Source organism: Paroedura picta, chromosome 3 (genome assembly GCF_049243985.1).
Source record: "Paroedura picta isolate Pp20150507F chromosome 3, Ppicta_v3.0, whole genome shotgun sequence".
Classification (NCBI taxonomy): Eukaryota; Metazoa; Chordata; class Lepidosauria; order Squamata; family Gekkonidae; genus Paroedura; species Paroedura picta.
The window spans coordinates 102,698,291-102,716,455 of NC_135371.1; the positions used below are offsets into that span (position 1 = coordinate 102,698,291).

The following is an 18,165-nucleotide window of genomic DNA, read 5'->3' on the forward strand; positions in this document are numbered from 1 at the left end:
AACCACAGACTTAACTGGTAGCCCTGGGGGAGTCATATTCTCTCAGGAAAAGGAAGATCTGACATGATTCAGGGTTACGATGAGCAGACAAGGAAAAACTGTTAAAGCACTATCCACTTTAGTTAGAAGAACAAATAAAGATAATTCAAAGAATACTGATCTATACTTCATTTTAATAAAACTTGGTGAACAATTCAGACTAAGCGTTTAAGATACCTATCCTGGCAGTCAACAGATTTCTGTCTGCTGTCATTTATTTAGCAGAAGTATTTTTTTAACCCAAGCTTTTAATTAAGAAAGGACTGATCTTTTAAAAACTCTTTTTAAAGTCTGGTTCTAGACTGAACTATTTTGAGATATACTGTAAAATGTTAAATATCTTATCAACCCACAAGCTGCCATATCAAATGGGACCATTGGTCTATGATGGTCAATACTGTCTACACAGACTGGCAGTGGCGTGGTTTTTAATTGGAATTTCTGAGGTTTGAACCAAGGACCTTCTGCATACAAGATATATTTTCTACCATTAAGCCATAGTCCCAGCCCATGGCCCAGAGATGTTTTATGTTCTGGCTGGGTTTTTAACATTATTATTTTCATGTTCTTTTTATTAAGGTTATTAAAGTTATTATTATTATTATTAAATGTATATCCCGCCACTCCTCCAAAGACTCATGGCAGGTTACAGAATAAAACCATTAACAACTCATGAAACATTCAAAAGTAATAATAACCCCCCAACATAACAAGGTAGACAAAAATCTCTCTAATCCTCCACTCCAACAGCCACCCTAGATGGGGTTCCCAGATGTTACTGCATGGATCTGATCCCATGGAGGGGCTTGATCTTAGGTCCCAGTCTTACAGGTCTGGCAGAACTGTGCAAGCTCTTCTTGGAGCTCATTCCACCAGGAGGGGGCCAGGACCCAAAAGGCCCAGGCCTGGGTCACAGCCAGGCAAACTACACAGGGCCATGGGACCTCCAACAGATTAGCACCCACAGAGCAAAGAGTCTTGCTAGGAGCATTAGGAGACAAACAGTACCTTAGATAGTTTGTCCCCAAGCCACAAATGGCTTTAATGGTTAACACCAAAAGCTTGAACTTGATCTGGGCCAGAACTGGCAACCAGTGTAGCTGCCTCAACACAGGCTTGATATGGGCCCTCCATGATGTCCCAGTTAGGTATCTAGCAGCTGTATTCTGCACCAGCTGGAGTTTCCATTTCAGGGACAAAGGCAGGCCTGTGTAGCGAGGGCTACAGAAATCCAGCCTAGAGGTGACCGTCACATGGATCACTGTGGCCAGACAGTTTGGGGACAGATAGGGCACTAGTAGCCTTGCCTGGTGAAGATGCAAAAAAGCCATCTGGGCTACTCTTGCGACCTGGGCCTCCTTATAAAGGGAGGCATTTAGAATCATCCCCAGATTCCTTGCCAAGGGTGAGATAGTGAGCTGCACTCTGGCCAAGGTGGGTAAATGTACTTGATCCACCCCTTTCCTGCTCAGCCACAAGACCTCCATCTTGGAGGGGCTGAGTTTCTGGCAACTCTGCTCTAACCATCCAACAACAGCTTCCAAACAACTGGCAAATGTATTCGGGGGGGGGGGGTCTGGATGGCCATTCATGAGATAGAGCTGGATGTCATCCACATATTGATGACAGCTCAGTCCATAGCTCCAGACCAGCTGAGCCAGAGGTTGCACAAAGATGTTAAACAGTGTGGGGGAGAGTATCACCCCTGTGGGATCCTGCAGGGTAGTCGACAGGGACACGATAATTCATACTCCACAGCCACACTCTGTGTCCAGTCCTGGAGAAAGAAGTGCAAGCACTGAAGGGCTTTCCCCCATATCCCAGCCCCAGTGAGGCAGTGGGCCAACAGCTTGTGGTCAACTACATCAGATGCAGCTGAAAGATCGAGCATCACGATAGCCAAACTGCCCCGACCTAGCTGCCCCGACCTAGCAGAGATCATCCATCAAGGTTACTAACACCATCTCCACCTCATGATCAGGATGGAAGCCAGACCAGTATGGGTCAAGCACCGAAGCTTCCTCCAAGTATGCTAGGAGCTAGTTCACTGCAGCCTTTTCAAACACCTTACCCAGGAGTGCCAAATGCGAAACCAGGTGGTGGCTGGGTTCCGCGGGTCCAGAGATGTTTTTTTTTTCCAGTAGAGGGCAAACCACCACCTCCTTCAGCACCTCTGGAAACTCCCCGGTAGACAGGGAGAGATTGGCAATATCTCCCAGAGGGCCTCCTATCCACTGGTCCCTTGTTTTTAGCAACCAAGATGGACAGTGATCCAGGAGGCAGATGGCCACCCTCACTGACCCCAGCAACTTATCCACTTCAGTTCCTGATAAAATTACATGGAAGTTTCTAAATGAATGATTAATAGAGAAATCATTTTGCACTTTGGACATAACAGGAATCTGTTATCAACAATGCTTACCACAGGTCTAGTAATAAAGATACAAAATACAAAAAAATTTCCATTTTGGGAAACTGTCCATGTAATCCTACAAAGATTTATTATATATTAGATTGTACCTGTTTGTCTGTTAAAAACTGGCCTCATAAAAATGAGGGACCAGGATTAGTTTTAGGATGGATCTACAAGTCACAGCCAGTTCTAAACTTTGTTGCATACCATTAATGTACAAACTACCAAATAGACTTTCCCTGTAAAGAATTATTTTGGGAGTTTGGCAAGGGAGGGGGGGAGTGCAATGTTCAACTCATAGGTAAAATACTTTGTTCAATCAGCCACACTGATAGAGTATTTATTTTAGTTATTAAACCCCGTCTTCTTGGCTCAAAGCAGCTTGTTTATTCTAGTGGCTGGGAGACAACCCCACCCAAGGTCACACAGAACAGCTGCCACTGACAATACAAACTAGTGGGACAATGATCTGATGCAAAATAATATAGCCTCATAAACTCAACCTTATCCCTTTTTATAGAAGTTACTATGCATCCCAGAACAAACACCGTGTCAAAAGATAAATCAGGTATCTCAAGTACAAGGGGTGCTTTTCACAAGATTGTTTATACTTTGATAATGAACTTATGTTGTATCTGCATATCCATAGAAATCATTGAGAATTGGTCTTTTGGGGAACTCTTCCATTTAAACTACATGCGAACAGGGCCTACTTGGAAAAAAGTGTTCTTTTCATAGTTTATAAACAGTACATTATTTTGTATTGTAGAACCCAGAACACCCCAAAATTCTATGAGAAGCACCAAATAATTCTTAAATTTCATATGAATGAACCTCAGTTGATGACTATATATCAGAATAATAAAATAGGTATTGAATGTAGGCCACTAATTTAAAGCATTCATCCTTGAATCTTCCACAGTTTGCTATAGCATACTTTGCTTTAACAGATGGTTCAAAGGATACTGAATTGGAAATTCTACAAAGGAACAAGCAAGTGATTGTGCTAATAAGAGCCTAGTCAATACAGATGTATTACGAAATAAATGCATTCTCCCATTAAAGAATAGAAGGCTGTTGACAGATAAGGAAGTGGCAGCTGCTTCTCAGAGACACACCGATATCACCCTGCTGCTTTGTGTATTTAGTCACATGAAGCTTTACAGGTGAAGCCCTACAGAAATTCATCATTAAACCTCTTCTATAATTGTATAATTTTGTAAACTGAGATGCTGATAAAAAATATACATAGTAACAAGTAGCTATTTATAAGATAGCAAGCTGTTATGGTTAGAAATCATACTATAAATTCCATTTTAAAGAAAAAATCAAAACATATAACAGTAGTTTATCTGGAACAACTCATTTTGACTCAATTTTGAATGAATGTGCCTCACACACAATACCAATCCAGCAAAAAAGCTATTTTTTCATGTTAATTACAGCCATATAAAAAAAAACAGACAAATCAGCTGAAATTTCCTGAAAGGGAAGAAGGATGAGAAACTTTAAGGGATTCATCTCATTTGAATGCTTCTTGTGATTCACTATATAATAATGTGTTGTGACACTCTTTAATGTTCCAGAAACAAAGGTAAAAATAATTATGGTATACCTTAACTTTCAAAAGCTATAAATCCAGATTTGGAGCAACATTAGCACTTGTAGCAATAAACTTGTTCCTGCTTAGGGGAAAAAACAGAAAAGGGGGGGGGAAGCATAATAAGCTTGCCCACTGCAAACCCAGACAATTCTGATCTTGTCATCTGCATTATTCTACTAGTACAACAATACTTGCACTAGAAGGCTTCATTTTAGGCATATAAAAGATGAGGGATAAAGAAAAAATAGGGGAAACTGGAGACTTTCTTTTTTGCCTTTCCAAGGATTTTTTTTCCAAAAAATTATGTTGGAAAAAGCCTGGGAAATGCTGGGGGCACTAAAAAAAAAAGCCTCCTAGGAAAACAATTCCCATTTTGGAATGAGTGACATGATTTTTAAGACAAGATTTACATGGTCAAAGTGTGTAGCTTTAATAATTGCATATTAGATAATTCCTATGTATTTATTATTAGAAGATTTATAAGACCACCCCTCTCGGCCCAGCTGTTTCAGGGTGGTGTACATCAATTTAAAAAAATTTCAAAACTAAAGACACCTTTATTGGCATAGCTTTCAAATTAAAATCAACATAAAACTTAGGATATTAAAGGTAAAAAGATAAAGGTATCCCCTGTGCAAGCACCGGGTCATGTCTGACCCTTGGGGTGACGCCCTCCAGCGTTTTCATGGCAGACTCAATACGGGGTGGTTTGCCAGTGCCTTCCCCAGTCATTACCGTTTACCCCCCAGCAAGCTGGGTACTCATTTTACCAACCTTGGAAGGATGGAAGGCTGAGTCAACCTTGAGCCGGCTGCTGGGATCGAACTCCCAGCCTCATGGGCAGACAGCTTCAGACAGCATGTCGCTGCCTTATCACTCTGTGCCACAAGAAGCTCTTTAATATCAAATATCTAATATCAAAGGATATTAGGATATCTAAAACAACCCTTGATTTCAGGCCTCTCCGACATTGCTCTCCCATGCTGATTGCCAGTTTCAGATATTACTTGGGGGAGTGTTTCTGGGGGGGGGGGAGTTCTTAGATGTTACTGACTGCTTGCCCTCAACCAAATGCCTCGTGGGAGAGCTCCATTTTGCAGTCCCTGCAGAAATAGGTAAGCTCTGAAGGGGCCCATCCCCTGGAGCTCTTTTCACCAGTTAGGGGCTAGGACTGAAAAGGTCCTGGCCCGAGTTGACACTAGGCACAACTCCATGGTGTTCTAGTACGGACTCTGGCAACCACATTTTGTAGGGAGTAGGGATGAGGAAGACCTGCATAGAACAAGTTACAGAAGTCCATTCTGGAGGTGACCATTGGATGGATGATTAAGTGATCTGCAGCCAGGTAGGGCACGAGTAGCCTAGCCTGGCATAGATGAAAAATGCCTGCAGCTACTTTAGTGACTTGCACCTCCATAGAAAGTGAGGCATCATATCACCCCAGGTTCCTGGCAGTCTGTACAGCAGTAAGTTGCATGCTATTCAGACTGGGCAAGCATGCTTCCTCCACTAGTCCCTTCCTACCCTGCCATCAGACCTCTGTCTTTAAAGGATTCAGTTTCAGGCAAATCTGCTTTAACCAGTCAGCATGGCCTAGCCAGTTGTACTTGGAGGGAGGGGGAGAAGTTGGGCGGTCAGTCAGCCTTTAGGAGGTAGTTGGGTGTTATCAGCACACTGGTGATACCCAAACCTTCAGACCAGCTGGGTAAGAGGGTACATGAAGATGCTAAATAATGTCGGGGAAAGGACTGAACCCTGTGGGATGCCACATTGGAGCATCCAGCAATGGGCTTGGTCCTCTCCAACTGCAACCCTAGGCTTCGACCCTGGAGAAAGGAGAGTGCTCTCCCCCAAATCTCAGCATCAACAAGGCAGCAGTCTAGCAGCTCATTATCAACAATATCAAACACTGCCGTGAGATCTAACATCACAAGCCACCCCAGTCCACCTCGGTCCAACTGTCTCTGATGGCCACCCATTAGTGCGACCAGCTAAATCTCCACCCTGTGGCCAGGCAGGAAGCTGAACCAAAAGGGACTCAGTATTGAAGTTTCTTCTAGGTATGTGAGCAGATTGTTTGTAGACATGCTTATTGTTTTAATATGAATAACTATAACAGTAATTAAAATGCTATAATGTATTTGACAATATACTATTGAAATTCAGTGTTTTTTATCTTATCAAATTTAACAATATTAACAATATTAAAATACACTGGTAGTTACATTGTGATAGTATGAGTGTTTTTCTGACCACATTCATTTATTTACTACAAAAACTGATTTCCAGTTTTTCCTATGTTTCAGGTAGAAAAAATTAAGATATTCTGCGGTAGCATAGGATGCAACAGAAAGAGCTTGAAACTGTTGCATCCTATCCTATCTTAGCATATACATCCTGATTCAGTAGATTGGGTTCAATCCTGTTTGTAGAACTTATACACTTTTAAGTTCATAGACTTAGGTTGTAAAACTGTAAATATGCCAAGGAGAATCATTTTGCATGCTAAATTATAAAATGATTCTTCTTGGTATACATTGTAATCATTTAAACTGTTAACTATATAACTTTATAAAATAGTTACATGATGAGGCAGCAGGACTTGGGGGTCATCATATGCTGTATTAGATGGGGGAAGGGTTCTGGGGTTGATGGTATTGGCTCATTGGTAGAAGAGTTTTATCTTGCAAGCTCTGCAGAACTGTACTAGCTCCTGTAGGGCCCTGATCTCCTCTGGGAGCTCATTCCACCAAGTGTAAGGCAGGACACAGAAAGACCTGGCCCTGGTTGAGGCCAAATGTGCTTCCTTGGGGCCATAGATCACCAACTTGATGGCATTTGTTGAGTGTAGTGCTCTCTCAGGGACATAGGCAGAGAGGTGGTCCCTAACATATGCAGGGCCCAGATTGTATATGACCTTGAAGGCTATTACCAAGACCTTAAGCCTAATCCAGGATTCAACCAGTAGCCAGTGCAGTTGGAGTACAGGCCGAATGTGGGCCCACCAAGGTGTTCCAGTGAGGACCCTGGCTGCTACATACTGTACTAGTTGGAGTTTCTGGATCAGGGATAAGGATAGAGCTGCATAGAATTAGTTACAGAAGTTCGTCTAGAAGTGACCATTACAAGGATCACTGCAAGCTAAGTGTTCTGGGTCCAGGTAGGATGCTAGCAGCTTACCTTGGTGCAGGTGGAAAAATGCCAAGACTTGCTACTTTTGTGAACTGTTCCTCCGTAAAGAGGGAAGTGTCAAAGATCACACACAGGTTCCTGGCAAACTGCACCACTGATAGCTGCACTCCATCCAGGCAACACAATCACGCTTCCTCACTGTGACCTTTCCTACCCAGCCAAAGGATCTGAATCTTTGAAGGGCTGAGTTTCAGACAACTCTGCTTGAGCTATCCCATCACTGCTTTCAAGCATCTGGTTAATGACTCTGGGGCAGTATCAGGGCAGCCATCCATCAGGAGGAAGAGCTGGGTGTCATTGGCATATTGATGACATCCCAGCCCAAACCTCCGTACTAGCTGGGCGAGAGGGTGAATAAAGATATTGAATAGAATTGGGGAGAGAAGCACTCCCTGTGGCACTCCACATGGGAATTGGCAACAGCATGATTGGTTCTCTCCATTACTACCCTCTGCCTGCAACCCCAAAGGAAAGAGATCAGCCACTGAAGGGCTGTCCTTCATATCCCAGTGTTGGCGAGGCAGCAAACTAGAAATTCATGGTTGACTATGTCAAATGCTGCAAAGAGATTGAGCAACACAAGCAGCGCTGACCTGCCCTAATCCAGCTGGCGACGGAAGTCATCCATCAGGACAACTAGCACTGTTTCTACAGAGTTTACAGTTACAACCTAAGTGAATGGACTTAAGTGTATATCTACCCAATCAAGATGCATGTGCTAAGGTAGCACAGGATACAACAGTTTCGTTTGATTTTAACTGTAAATAATGTAAGGATCAAAAGGATCTTTACGTATTTTACAGTTGTATATTTTTCCGTTTTCCCCATTCCCTGTAGTAATACAATAACAAGACAGAGCACTAGATCCTAAAGTTGTTAATGATCCTACTTCAGTATTAACAGGAAAAGCTTAACGTTATAACTAGTATACTCCTGTGCTGAAACCCATTTCCCGTTTCCATTTAGGCAACAGACCTAGAGACAGAAACAAGATGCATGCCTTACAGTTTGCATCTGAATCACCAGAATGGTTACAGTTTAAAGTTTCTGCATCCTATTTCCCAAGGTGAAGCAATCTCACCACAAATTGGCAGCATAAAAACTAAGCACTGTAGAAAAGCACCTTTCTGGGTGTGACCAACTTGCTTGTAGCAAAGGCTGTGGCCAGCCTTTTACAGCAAGAATTCTTTGAAGATTAAAGCATCAGTCACCAAGTTTATTGATGATGCAAGCAAATAAACCGAAGCACTGTTTATAGGATAAGGTCTATGTTCCACCACTATGATTTATACACTATATCACATGTTGCTTTTATACACTTACATTCACTTAAAGTTCTGGAATCATCACTATTGTTTGAAGAACCCTTATTGCTACAACTAGGGAACAAACATTCCAAATGTAAAGATGACTAGATAATCCAGGAACCAAGATTTCTCCAGCCCTAATGACTGCAGAACTAGTATTTATTATGATTCAAAACCTCTTTTCTTTATGTTTGGCTTAATTTCTAATGATACCACTCAGGGATACCACTTAATTTCTAAACTCGGGGATTCTGCCTGCAGCCAAAATATCACTGTTTTCACTATTATGGGGTAAAATGTTTTGCTTTCCACATAAACTCACTGGACACATATGGCAGATATACCTATTTGAGCTGTATGACTGCATGTTCTTCTCCTGAAGCATGACCCTGGCACATGGCCACTATCACAATTTGCATCATGTAAATATACATCAAGATACCAATTATCAGCCAATTTCTGTGATAGTTTTGACACTTTTCTTATCATGTAACATTAATATCCATGCATGTATCAATGACCTTATCAACTGCATACATTTAAGATGAAGTTGTATAGCTACTGCAGTAAATAGTGGGACGTGCTAAGAGAGCTGCCAAGAAACAGGCACCCACCACTCACATCTCCCTTAAGTCAATCTCTGTCATGCTGAAAACGTGTAGAATTATAAGAATGTTAACACACATCAAGGAAAACTAACATCTTCATTTAAAAAAAAACCTTGTCAACTCTCCGGACAGTATATTCATGTAAATCCTGTGTTGGATTCTGCAGACAATATCTACTTGCCAAAGCGGGCAAGTGTCACTACTTCCCCCTCCTGCAGCAGACCTCTGAGTGCTCCCTCATGCTTTTCCACAGGGGTCCCCTTGTCTCCCAGAAGAAGCATGATGGAAGGCATTGGGGACTGCAGTGGGAGAAGCTGTGCTCTGCTTCCTAAATCCTTTGTCAGAGAAAATGTTCATTAGGATTCAAGCCTTCATATTCCAAGATCTTTCTAAAAGACAATATAGTTCTTAACAGCGGTTTCAAGCATAAAATGGGACCCTACTTAAGGCTTGAAGAACAAACTGATGTTTATCACAAGTATATGTTTGATGTTAATTGATGGGAATTTCAGTTACATATCCATGAAGTCATAACTAGACATTAAGAACATATATTCAGTATAATACTAGCTTTTTTAAAAAATGCACTTAAACTCCACCAATATTAAATTATTTCACCCTCTCCCATACATAGGTACACCTCCATGCAGTCCCATGCTGTTCTATGCTGCTCACCTATCTATCATCTCCTTCTCAACTATAACACTAATATTATATCAAATTAAAGATCTCTCAAATAAAACTAAAATACTCTGGATCTAAGAGATGAATACTGTCTAGTCTCAAAAGCTCCATTTTTGAAGGGTATTGTTTGGATGAATTCCAATCAGATTTCAGTCTCGGTCACTCTCATGGATGACCTGTGCAATGAGATGGGCCAGGGTTACATCTAGATTAGATTATTGCAATGATCTTTACACTTGGCTACCCCTAAAAACTGTCCAAGGATAGAAGATACAGCTCGTACAAAATACTGTGGCTAGAACATTGACAGCTGTGGGTCATATAGGCATTGTATCCTCTCTCTCTTGTTATCTTCCAGAAGTGGGTGTCAACTTTATTATGCTTGGTATACCTGTTAGTGTTACTGGTCCTTCCCACTCAGTTCCGGTCTTATGAGTTTTCACACGTCTATCAAATTATTTTGTGTATTCTTTAATTTAAATCTTGTTCTAAAGTTAAAAAGTTTTAATGTTTTTATGTTCACCACCTTGGAGACCCTATTTGAGTAGAAAGGCAGTGTAGAAATGTTTTACATAAAATAAATAACATTATGAAAACCTAAAGTTGTAAAAGCAGCAATATGGTCCAAGGCAGAAAAAACAATTAGATATCCAGACTTTTAAAACAAAACTATCCTCATAACTCATAATCCAAACTACAATGTATCTTAGTTTCAAAAGTAGATGAAATCCTTAGCAGGAATAAAATAACATGCAGAATACAAACAGTTCTCCAGATACAATTTATTTGCAACAGCTGGAAAACAGGATTTTATCAAAATAAGATTACTTTTTAATATTTTTTAACACGGGGCCTAATTCAAAAGATTTCAGACAAATAAATGCCCTAAACTATCTAATTAAAATTCAACTACTTAGTACAACAAAACAATTAAAATGCTTTCAGTAAGTTTCTTGGCGATAAAGTAAGAAAACTTAATCAAGGCCTCACTGATAACACAGTGAACACTTCGATCACTACTGAGAAGCTACTTACATGCAAACCATTCTACTGATTTCAGTGCCACTACTTGCTCAAAGGAAGGGGAAAAAAACAGTCTCAACATTTACCTAAAATATTTCTTTTAACAGTAGAGGGCTGACGTGTATTTAACAAATATACCTTTTAATTAATTAATGGATTCCATCATGGTTAACTCACATTTAAACATGCAGCTCTACTAAGTAGATGACTGCTAAGATTTATAGTAAAGATTGAGGGCTGTTTTCCCATCTCAGCCTTAACCTTCTTTATTACATAACAGACAGAGTATTCTGCTTATACAAGCAAGTGCTTAGCAGGAAGCTAGTCTTTACAATAATGAAGGCAGTGCTTTAGTAAATCCCAGTTTCTATCATCATTCTATCAGGTTCTTGCTCTCCAACAGTGCTGTAGTAGAAATAAGGATTAAAAAAAACGCCATACAACCCTAATTACTACTAAAATATGAAGAGGTTTTTTTTCTCCTTACCTCACTGAATTATTACCTTTACTCTGTGTTCTAAGCTGGAGAGCAAATGACAGCATCACTGACTGATATCACACCAAAAAAATGATTAAGATTTTAAAATCAGTGTGAAATGAAACTAATCTGTAGTTGAATCCCCTTTGACTTTGTATTATATGTGTGTGTATATATGTGTGTATATATATGTATGTGTGTATACATATGTATATATGTTTATAACACATACATATATATATCGTAGCATTTATATAGCACTTTCAAGCACTATGCCTATCTCCTCCTAGTAAGTGTATATGGAGATATATGGAGATTTACAAACAAATCATACATGTTCCTATAGTAAAAACTGCTTTTATAAGAAACTAAGAAATAGTTACAGGCTCCTGCTATTCCACTCTGTGCTATCTCAAGACTTGATCCAATATGTAAAGTGATGCCTGGCAACATCACCTCCCATTATAACTGCCAAGGCAAAAATACCATGAGTGCTATGTCAGCTACACTAATGGCTCTCTGAAACTTTAAGGATCACTGGCCCTTTAAGGCAAAAAGGAGAGAGGAAACCATACACTCAGCTTCCATAGCTCCATTCTGCCTTCAAGACTGGATGGTGAGCTATAATAAAGGCTATGCTGGCTCTAGTTGCATCTTTTTTCTTCCTTCAGCATCAGCATTCTGGCCTCTTTAATACAGAAGGGGGGGCTTTAAAAACTGCAAGTATAATACATATTGCATCATATTATATTTCTGTCTAGGAAACTTCTCATTATCTTTCATGCCTTTAAACAGAGAGCAACATAGACAAGCAGTTTTAGGTATAACTGTTTTACAGTATTTTTCCTCATCAGAACCTACAGACGTTCTTTAGTTGTAGCACTGAATTGGCTTGTAGCACTGAATTGGCTTGTACAACTATGTCTATAGTGCATTGCATTCCAGATTTCTGGCATATGTTCCTAGCACAGATGCTCTCAAACACCTTCACCAGTGTCAAACATTGTGCTAACAGTTCAAGCTCCACAGGGTCCAGCAAGTGCTGTTCAGAGAACTGGTGGAAATCCTCTCTCCTATGTGCCAGCATAGTACTAAAGCTTTCATGCAGCACTGCAGCATCCCACCAGGGGAAAATACTGATGCAGTAATACCAATCATTGCTGCTAGGGGTAGAACTGGGTCCTCCTGTTATTGCCTTCTCAGTATCTGTAGTCTAGCACTTGATCCTATGTACTGCTGCGCCCAGGCCAAAGTTCAGGCCAAGTAAACTCTTGTTTATCCTCATACTACCTTTTAGACAAAGAATCCTCATTATTTCTTTTGTATGATGTATGATACAGCAGTGCATCCCTAGGCCTTTCACAGGATCATTCACTGATATAGATCTATATCTCCAAGATCCAAGTCTGATGTTCTAGCCCCTGAACACTTACCTAGAAACAATATCACCCATTACCATCTTCTTTTAACTACAGCCTCTAAATGTATATGCCATATTATATTATGAAAACAAAATCAGATGGAAAAATGCACATTCTTGCTACATATTTGCTTTCACATTACAGTGTTCTCTGTCACTAGTGTTGTATTATTTGCCTCAGAAATATTCACTTGTGTATTTCATCACACTTTTCAGATGGACCATTTCTTCTGAAGCAGGATCGTGCAACACTAATATGAACATTGTAATATGAACACTACTTTATACCTTTAGAGAAGGCTGCAGGGAACGTGAAGGCTATTTATTAAAAATCTACTTGTATAGAGAGGTATTAAAATAGATGGTTGGTCAGATGAGGTTAATCAAGAGCAAGTAACATTGCCTTGCATGTGAACCATTCTGTTGTTACAGCTGCTGAGACAGCTTGTGAAATGATACTAAATATGGAACCAGAAAATTCTAGCAGAATGGAATTGCTGTCTCCAGGATTGTTCATTTTATCAAGCTGAACACATATTTTGCTTTAGAATTATATAGAGAATTGCATGCTTGCTTGATCAATGGAATAAGATCATGAAATACATTTTTGCATTTAGATATCTGTGAAGCAATCGTCCCTGCTATGTGAATTAAAAATGCATTTCACATTGCAAAAGACAGATGCCCAAGATCATTTTAAAATTCATCTGATCATTTTTTTTCCTCCATCAGCATTGTGAGATGCTTCTTTTGATGTTCTGCACTTTTTGTGTTCATCAGGAAAGATAAATGGAAGCTGACAATCTAAAAATATTTTATTAAAATACTTTGCACTGTGCATCAAGATCAGGAACACAGTAGTTAATACTGCAACCAAAAAATTGTGTGCCATTTTTGTTGAATTCTTAAATTTCTGTATGCCAAGAAAAAAATATCCACTGACATCCTTAGATTTAAAGCCATAGTCACAGGGAGCAAGGATACATTCACTCTGCCACATTACGACAGGACAAAACGAACTAAAAGGAAGCTACATCTTGCTGCAGTGAGGTTCAAAAAGAATGCCTCAAACTGATTTCTCATACTAATGATTTTTATTACTTAATTTGGGATTCTATATAAACCTTTTATATGTCTTCTAGTCTTTAAAATTATTTCAAGACTTCTGACTATGTAGCATAAACTTAGATTACAACACTAATGAAAGTGCTGTTAAAAGATCTGCATAGGCCGTGCTTGCCAAATAGTACAAGAAATGTCAGTTTTCTATGCCATGTAACTAGATTTAGAAGATCTTTAAGACAATGTTTAAGACAACTATGAGTTTGTTCCTGGTGCAGTTTTTCCACCCAAAATTACAACAAAACTAGGTCACCATGTTTCAGCTTATATCATTGTGATCATCATGACTAGAAATAAAACAATCATTTTGCAACCTTTCCTTTTTACACACCCCACCCAGGAATCTTTGAGTTTCAAGTTTCTGTCTATAAACAACTAAATCTACTATGCGTGACCACATCTGACAAATACAAACACTGCTACTGGCCCTATTTTCATTTAATCATCTGGCCTGCATTTTAATCATAATTATAATTAATATTTATAAAATGGAAGAAAAATTCCAGTATTTTTGAAGTGAACCACCTATTTCAAGAAAGCATAAGGCTAGGTTAAACCAGAAAAGGCCAACATCTGAAGTTAGCTGACATCTATCTATTTTTAGTAATGATTTATAATCTACCACCAAAATCCATTGCCCTTGCTAGAGGACATCAGCTAAGCACTCAGTAATGAGAAAAATAATGTCAAATAGAATAGAAAATTATAACAATTAATGTTGATCAGATCAAAAAGAAATTCTGTAACACAGAGCCAGAAATGTTTATTACTACTCTAGCTTTAGGGTACAATAATTGCTTGCTGCATGCAAAATTTTTAATATTAAAAAAGTCTAAAATATTCAATGTTTTCGGACACATATTATTCTCATCACTTACAGATACAGTTGCAGTAATCTCCACTGCAATTGTTTTATTGATCAGGTACATTAATTTGACAACAAGAGTGCTCTAAGTAAAGTAGATGAGCTACTTGACTATAGCTTTTTCTCTGACAAACACTGTAGAAAGCATCCATGACTCACATAAGAACTGTGAAACATGAAACATTAGAGGAATGAGCTACATGTTAACAGGTGTTTTTAAAATTAAGCTAAACCCTCACACGTGCAGTTCTAATAGTGGAACCTGTATTAAAAGACTCAAATCATGTATCTTAAACAGTCCTTAACATATTTCCTTATATTTTCTATCTAGGATTAGTAAAGTAATCTCACCTGAAAAGGAAAGATATTGTCAGTTCTGTTCAAACTGTCTTCCATCCAAGATTTTGGAGCAAAAGCAGAGCTGGGTCGTGCATACTTCTGCAACTGGATATGATTACTTGGGAAATTCTTCTTTAGGGGTGAGATGGAGTTCAGGGGTGTTATTCCTCCATTAAGTCCCCTGCGATGGTCTCGGCCTTGGGACCCTCCCCACCCACCATATCCACCACCACCACCGGGACTCCATGAAGAAGATGGTGTAGGTGATGGGCTTTGGTAGCTGCTCCATGGAGAAGGTGGTTTGTTAAGATTACTAGCAAGATGAGGCAGTTGATTAAAAGCAGCATTTCTATGTGTGAATGGAGGTGGATGAGGGCTTGCAGGAGACCTCCTCTGTTGCTGATGCTGATTGTGATGATGCTGAAAATGGGGGTGATGAGGGTGGTGTTGAGAGAGGGGTCCAATCTGAGGGGAAAAGCTACCTCCAAAGCCAGGACTGACATGGTGTGGAAAATTCTGAAATAGCAGAGCACCATTATTAGCTGAAGCAGGAGGTACCCCTCCCTGGTGGAAGAAACTTGCATCTTCGTTGATTATTGTTGAAGAAGAAGGAGCTATAGCTGCTGACCAGTTACTGAAACCAGTCAGAGAAGATGCAGTAGATGTCAAAGGCTGGTTTGAAGTACCTAGCCCTGTAGCTTCTTGATAATCAAATCCTGTTAACACTGGTGACTCTATTCTTATTTTCTCTTTTCCACTGCCATTTTCAGAAGAGTTATCCCCTTGGTTTTCTTCAGATTTAGCTTTCTCAGATTCAGGCAGCATGCCTGCTTCTTGGCTTTGACTAGGGGAAAGCTGCTGTTTTTCTAGGGAGTCTTGCTTTTCCTGTTGCTGAGTTTTAGATTTTTCTGACCCCAGAATCTCATCCTGAATGTTATGGGCAGCTGGAGCAGGAAAGAGCCAAGCTGACCCAGCACTACTGCCATTGGCAGCTGTGTTATTTATAAAAGCAGCAGGGCTGGGGGTTGCATTTTGATGATGGTGTGGAGGCTGCAGATGAGGATGAAATCTGACTGGAAAAGCTGACTTATTCCCGGTGTTGTTTTGCACTAACACTCCAAACCCGTAATCCCCCATTTATTATATTTAGAATTTGAATTCCGCCTGGAAAGAAAAAAACAAACCTTACAAAACGTTTCTTCCTTCCTTAGAAAATATCTTTGTTTACAGATCTTCTACCTCTTTTCCACCCGCGAATATCTGATTTGGATGTTATTCCTGGTTTCTTAAAAGTGAGATCACTTAAAATAGTAGCATGGGTCAATCTGCGTTTGCTTCCTTCCTTTAGCCAGAAGGAATAGAAAGTAAATCTTTGGTTAACAAAATAATAGGTTTCCTTTTCCTAAAAGGAAATGCACAAGAATGAATTAGGGATGAAAGAAAGCTCTTGGGAACAAAATTAAGAGGGGTTTTTTTTGTTAACTATTCTGTTTTTGTCATCAACAGCCTCAACCTAACTATGTAAGGGTTAATGGAAAAAAGATATCATGACACTCCTTCACAGCTCCAAAAATATATTTAAATCTGGAATAATTTAATAAATTCTATATATTCTAATATATATCTGTGTTCTATTCTAAGTCTTTGCTGCTGAGAATGGAAAAATTTTACCTCAGGATTTCAATAGGGAACAAGTTGTACAGGAAGCCTTTTTCCCCAACCTGTGCTGCTGCCTTTGCCTTGTACTATTTTACACGTATAATATGTTCTATGCGGATGTCTTTCTGACAAGTCTTTTCTATATAAAGGGGAGGGAGGGTGAAGATTTTCTCTCTCTTTTTTTTTAATCTCTAGACATCGGCATTCAGTGCGTGTTGTGTGTATGTATACGGACTGAGTTGAGCAGGAGGAGGGTGGATTCTTGCTGCTGCTGTAGGGTGGGTTCCTGTTTGCTGCGTTGCTGCTTTTCCAAGCTCGCCTCCGATATTTGTATGCCCTTCAGATGAATCCTGGCTGCCTGCAGAGGAAAATTTTCACCTCAGAAAATCAGCAGTCAAGGTGTGGGGGGGGGAGGGAGGAGAGAAAGAGGGCAGGATATTTAGGCAGGAGAGGTCAGGCTTTTCTTTTTAAGCCGTCAGCAAAAAAATAAATAAATATTGTTCGTGGGAGGGAGCTCCTTGTAGGGAGAAAATGAGGGGGAGAAGAGAGCTTCCTTCAAATGAATCTCTTGGGGGGGGGAGACGGGGTGCCGCCCCTGTTCTCTTGGTGAGGGGAGGACACAGGGGAGGGAAAGGATTTCGCCCTCTCTGGCGGAGGGAAAGATAGGAAGGACTTTACCTCAGGAGGGGAACAATCTCCGTCGGGGAGGGGACGGCGCTGGCGGAGGGCCGGGCTCCTCTCTCCCCCATGGGAGCCGGTTTCTCAAGGGAGGAGGGTCACAAGGATCGCTTGGTGGCGACAGAGCAGGGAGGGGCGGTATCGAGCCTGGCTCCTGAAGAGAAGGAGGAAGAGGCGATGGTGGTAGCGGCTCCCAGGGGTCCTGCTTTTCCTCCCGCTGCCGAAGCTCCGGGGCTGTTTCTGCTGCGGCTTCTTCCCCTCCGCCTCGGCTCCTCCCGGCGTCGTTCTTTGCCCCTCATGTAAAACAAACGTTTCTCGGGCGGGAGGAGGGAGGCTCCTATTAAGTCGCGAGGCGTTGGGGTGGACTAGCAGTTCACCACTTCGGCCCGGCCGCCTCACCCGCCGCCGCCGCCGCCGTCTCCACAGGACCGAGCCTCCGATCGAAATGACAACCAGCTGGAGAGAAGCAGCGCGGCACTTCCGGTTCAGGGAAGCCGCGCCTCCCTCCTCGGGCATCGGCCACGCCCCCTCGCCCGCCAGGCCGCCTCTTCCTCGCCAGGAGAGTCGCTTTGGCATAAGGGCAGATCAGTCGCCGTGGTTGAGGCCACCATGTTTGTTCTGGGCAACTAGGCCGCCTTCCTTCTCCGTGAGCGTACATGTTGGTTAAGGTCGGGAAACGGCCAGAAGTAGCGACGTTTGAGTTCGTGTGGCTTAAGCAGCCATATTTGAATATGG

The 18,165-nt window shown here is 40.9% G+C and overlaps 1 protein-coding gene across 3 annotated transcripts in view; it reads right to left on the reverse strand.

Annotated features, from left to right (window-relative positions):
- The window catches only part of CPEB4 (cytoplasmic polyadenylation element binding protein 4), a 93,748-nt gene extending 75,847 nt beyond the window's left edge, over positions 1–17,901 (reverse strand). For 2 of the 3 annotated variants that reach the window (XM_077327027.1, XM_077327025.1), the window contains exons 1-2: positions 17,431–17,901; positions 15,106–17,110 (exon numbers count right to left, since the gene is read on the reverse strand). In XM_077327027.1, the coding sequence (XP_077183142.1) occupies positions 15,106–16,230 (1,125 nt within the window). In that variant the 5' untranslated portion in view covers positions 16,231–17,110; positions 17,431–17,901. The remainder of the gene's footprint in view (positions 1–15,105; positions 17,111–17,430) is intronic. The other variant, XM_077327026.1, reaches the window with a different exon arrangement.
- Between the last annotated feature and the right edge of the window lie 264 nt (positions 17,902–18,165).